Source organism: Sphaerodactylus townsendi, linkage group LG05 (genome assembly GCF_021028975.2).
Source record: "Sphaerodactylus townsendi isolate TG3544 linkage group LG05, MPM_Stown_v2.3, whole genome shotgun sequence".
NCBI classification, from domain to species: Eukaryota; Metazoa; Chordata; class Lepidosauria; order Squamata; family Sphaerodactylidae; genus Sphaerodactylus; species Sphaerodactylus townsendi.
In genome coordinates, this window is record NC_059429.1 from 91,417,851 (window position 1) to 91,423,262 (window position 5,412).

General features: G+C 39.0%; 1 protein-coding gene across 1 annotated transcript; it reads left to right on the plus strand.

The window, feature by feature from the left end:
* Positions 1-3,973: 3,973 nt before the first annotated feature.
* Positions 3,974-4,903, plus strand: LOC125433379 (olfactory receptor class A-like protein 1). The gene has a single exon (XM_048497881.1). It carries the CDS (start codon positions 3,974-3,976, stop codon positions 4,901-4,903), a length of 930 nt encoding a protein of 309 aa, XP_048353838.1.
* Positions 4,904-5,412: the final 509 nt, after the last annotated feature.

Sequence of the window (5,412 nt, forward strand, 5' to 3'; positions counted from 1 at the left end):
CCCTTCTAAAGCCATCTATGCTCATGGCCATTGCAACACCCGCTGGTAATTAAATCCAGAATTTAATTGTTCTTGACTGATCAATCAGTGGAATCAAAAGAGATGAGAAGGGAAGAAATATCAGTGACTGATAATAAGCCTAAGGTGATCAGAATCTTAAGACTATTTGTGTAAAATCTGGGTAGTGCTCAGAGTCAATTGTACTTGCAACCCCATCATGCTTAATTTTATAAGAGGTCATAGTTTCTTCTTGTAAACAGTATCCTCCCCTTTTTCTTTCACGTATAGATTCATTTCCTTAGCTCAGATGCTCCATAACCTACACATATTTAGTCATACAGATTTAATATCATTATAAGCAAAAATATATTAAAAGCAACTGAACACTCCATGAAGTTGTTTCTGATATTGTCTGCTTTTTGTGTAAAAACAGACTATCTAAGGGCATGTCCTACAAAGATGAGCCTTCAGATTATAACAAAAGGAAGGGCACAGAGATTTACTTAGATGCCTCATTAAGCTGTAACTAAATGTACCATCATGTAGCTTAACTAATAGCATGTGTTTATTAGAAGTCAATTACATGATCCCTTAGTTTTTAATTAATAATTGTCAGCCCACAAAATCAAATTGGCAAAGGTTAAAATGAACCTACAAAATCTTGCTGAAATTAACAAACCAATGTTACTTCTAGTGATTCCCTATGAGCAGGGGTAGGGAACCTGCGGCTCTCCAGATGTTCAGGAACTACAATTCCCATCAGCCCCTGTCAGCATGGCCAATTGGCCATGCTGGCAGGATTCTAATTTATCTACTATGAGAGACACAGAAGGACAAGGTTTTGTCAATATTAGCAGGATTAGTGCAATTCTTACTACTTGCAAAACCATATTAGCAATTCCAAACCATCTCATATGAAATCTGCAGCTCATATGAAATCTTTAGCTGAAACTGCAGCTGCCAGGAAGTGCAGGGAGAGACAACAGCCAGAAACAAATTAGCAAGGTTACATATGTTCATGGGGAGAGGATCTTCACCTCTGAATAATTATGACAGGCAGACCTGAGTACGCAGTAATCTTTCCACCATACAAATACAGCCATCTATGCATTTGCTGCTATAAAACTGTGATAAAGATGCAATGACCTTACACTCAGATGCATTGAGGAAATTTTTCCCTCCAAATCTTGATTTTCTTCAGAAAATGCTGATGCCATCACCTTTTCCCCACCTCCCTCACAACGACTAAGTTGGCGCTTCCATCAATGAAGCAAGGGCAGCACCTGGGAACAAGCCAGAATGTTCATATTCATGCCATGTGAAACTGTACGTAAGGATTACTGGGTTTAATAAACCTACTTCAGGCCATGCTTTCAGATCCTGATCTCCCCTAGCTTGTCCTAGTTAGTGGAACAGCACATTATCTAATTAAGCTGTAGTTTCCATGACATATGAACAGACTGTGGTCATGGGAGGCTTGGAAACATATGGACCATGGGTTGGGATGCAGATTTAACATTTTTGAAATGTCCAAGTTCGTAAAAAAAACCCTTCAGTCAAATGAGAAATCAAATGAGCTAATCTCTTAGTATAAAAATGTGATTACTTCAAATGCCAGTCTATATCACAAAGAGAGGGTGATAGCATGGGACTTTCTCAAACCACATCAGTCCAGCAGTTTTAAAAAGATAAATATTTTGTGATTCAAGATTAGTTCCATAACGACTCTAGTTCTGCAGATGTAGGGATACTTTTCAGAAGCACGTATGTGGATATCACAGGAATGTATAGGCTGACTTGTGGATTCTATGGTCTATCTATATGAATCAACCTGTACATTACCAATATACAGAGGGATAGGTAGTATCTAAAATTTAACTTCCACTATTTTGTGTTAGATTGTTCCCATAATTCTCAGTGTGATGACTTTCAGTGAAGCACATGGTAAAGAACTGAAGTTCACACAATACCTGCCTGATCATGTTTCTATAACAACCATGTATTGTTTACAAAGTATGCTTTAGCTATCATTGTTCACAGGTTCTTGGTCTGCAATTTTATTTTATTTGTTATTTATTTATTTTCCATTGCATTGGATAAGTTAGAATTTAGAGAAGAGTTGCAATTTTAGCTAGATGAGATAGGTGCTGGGTGCAAAGCAGATTTAAAGATGTAACCCTATGACAGCTACATTCTTTTTCATGCACTCAGCATAGGCCTGATGATGTTTTCCCCCTATCTTTTCACAGTTGTTACACCCCAGTGAAGCTGTGAGGCAAAAGTATGGTTTAATTTCCCTGCAGTTATGGCAACTATCTTTTCCATATTTGTTTGGGCTGTTTCCCCTCCCTCTTTTATCAGCAGACAAGACATCTCCATCTACTTTGATCCAAACTAGATTTCAGACATAATCATTAAAGTTTTCAATTCTTATAAGATTTAATTACCCACCCACTTTCACACAGTTTTAGCATCAGCTACAACCCCATCACCAATCTGTCTTTGAAAAGCTGCCAAGCTGATGTCAAACGGAAATGGTTATCAGCCAGCATGAAATGAAAGCAGTCTCCTGTGCAGATATCCTTGTCAGTATTTGGCAGCGTAACTGAGAAGAACACATCTAGGGACATGAGTGGAAAGCTTATGTCGTTTATGCAAGGGAAGAGACTACAAAATGATTCCATCACACTGAGTGAATCTATATCTTGCAGAGGTAGAAACATTTTAATCTAGCATATTAAGGCCACAGCAAACTCAAATGGTAGGAAAAGGCTGTTGGAGACTAGAAAGAAATCACTAAGGAAAAGTTATTCATGTAAACAAATGCTGCAAGGATCTTTGTTACTAAAATTAGAGGTTGCGTGTGTCTCACTAGGGTTGCCAACATCCAGGAGATCTTCCGCTATTACAGCTGATCTCCAAATGCAGAGATTTGTTCAACTGGAGAAAATGGCTGCTTGGAAAGGTGGACTCTATGGCATTTTACCCCAATTAAGTCCTGCCACTCCTCAAACTCTGCCTTCTCCAAGCTCCACCCCCTAAATTCTATGTCCCAACCATGTTTTCAAGTAGGGGCTTCCAAAAATGAGGATTCATCTCAGTAAACCTTCTGAACTCAGGGAGTAATTGTTCACAGTTCCCAAGAATAAAATGAAGCGGAAAGGTGAAGACCTTTTTCTGTTTGGTTTGGTGTTTCCCAACTAATTGTCATTGTCTCTCCTCCCTGATCTTGTGTTTATATATTTAACTTAATTTTTAAAATATTTTATACATAGTTATCTGGGTTTAAAATGCTATTTTAAAATTTTTAATTGTTCGTCACCTTGGAGGCCCTAAATTGAAGGGTGGGGGGAGGTGGCATAAAAGTAATTAAAACAGTAAATAAATAAAATTGCTAGTAATTCTTGGTGGGATAAATGATATCCTAGGCTAAGAATCAGAACTGATGGCGATAATATTGCTAAATATACAATTGCTAAAATATACAATTCTATTTAGAATCTAAATGTTATCTTTCACGTTTCTAAAAGTAAATGGTCTTATTTCTGCTGGTTACAAGTCCAGGGCTCCATCTCCCAGGATTAGGATTTGAACAACTGACTCTGTATACTGAGGCAGTTGAACAATGACGAAAACAACACAATAACTGAAGATCAGGCTAATGTCTGCTAGTGCGTGCTATTTGTAGACTAACCTTTTTGTTCTTCATACCATTGTGCATCTAAAACAAATTTCCCATTTAACGCAGGGAAAATGCCAGCATAAATGCAGCACTAAGAATAAATGTATTTTAAAAAGAATAATCTGGAAACGTCTTTGAATTTGATTGAATGGGAGAGGAATGAATCTGCTACTTTTCAATATTCTTGTCTTGCAGAATACGAAGACATAGCAACTCGACTCTAAGCAAAGCTACACGTTAATGATGCAAGTCTGGTTCATCTTGAACATGCTTGGCTTTGTTTCCCTAAACATGATAGGCATCCCTGGGAATCTAGCCATCCTCTATGCCTTCATTTGTGCCGTCTGCCAGCAGAACCTCACCCCCAGCGAGATCATTTTGGGCAAGCTTGCACTTGCCAACCTTCTGGTCATCTTAACTCGGGGAGTCCCACTCACCCTCCGAACCCTTGGAGTCCACACTATGTACGACAGCTTGAGCTGTGGCATCACCCTCTATATTTACTGTGTGAGCAGGGCCATGAGCATCTTCTTAACATCCATGTTGGGCTGCTTCCAGTGTCTTGTCATTGTCCCGTGCCCTCCCAGGTGCTTGCGACTAGGGCGCACCTTCCTAGAAAGACTCCCCTCTGTCATGATCTCGCTATGGTGTTTCAATCTTTTGGTCTGCTGCACCCGTTTGCTTTATTCCATGCCACGCACTGATACCAACTGTACCAAGGAAGAGATAACGGTCATATATGATTTTTGTTGTGTAGTATTTCCTAGCCATTTCTTGTACTTTGGAAATGGAGTGATATTTGTCACTCGAGACATGTTCTTTCTCGGCATCATGACTGTCTCTAGTGGTTACCTTCTCCTTGTATTTCAGAAACATGGGGAAATGGTGAAATGTTTGCCTATGCTACAAATAAAACAGACAGAGCTCCACGCAGCAAAATCAGTAGTGGGCTTGCTAGTCATGTACCTTCTCAGCTTCGGGCTGGACAGCATTTTCTGGATGGTCAACCTTTGTGTGTCTCCTGTCTCATTACAGTTTGCAGATGCACGCATGTTTTTTGACTCCTGTTACTCAGCTATAAGTCCGGTGCTGATTATCCTCACAAACAAAAAGATTCAAGCTAGATTAAAATGTGCCATTGGGAACTTTGTCTTGCTGACTAGAAACCACACATCCAAGAATATCCAGGGACAAACAAACGGGAAGATTTGTAACTCTTAATCTAAACTTCATATCTGTGATGTAGATTCTGTATTGTAACTCCAACAAAAAAGCAAAAAAATCCATGTCGAATCATTTTAGACTTGCAGGAGTTTTTCTGTAAGATCGGAGGTTTATTGTGCATTGTTCATATATTCTACCTCCAGTTGACCCACTATGGGGTTATCTCATTTTTTGACCATTAATTTCAATGTCCTGAAACTGAGAGAACTGAGCCCTAATAAAAAAAATACATCACTAATTGTGACAGCTGCATAGAATGTTGTTGCTCACATGTCATGAACTTATCCTTCTTACCCAATTAGTGATGCAGCAACTCTTCCATTTCACCTTACATACATGCATGCATAACATTTTATAACATTTAAAAAATGTAATTTTGGTTAGCTCTGGATTCTCAAGCTGTGCAGTCTCATCTCTGGAGTGATCATCTGCCAGTACTTATTGCTAGAACTGGCAAAGAGCAGCAATGCGCTCTTGACCCTTACTGCCTAGTCATTTGGTGAATC

Excerpts from the sequence above, each read along its gene's own strand:
- LOC125433379 (XM_048497881.1), top strand. The coding sequence starts at position 3,974 with ATGATAGGCATCCCTGGGAATCTAGCCATCCTCTATGCCTTCATTTGT.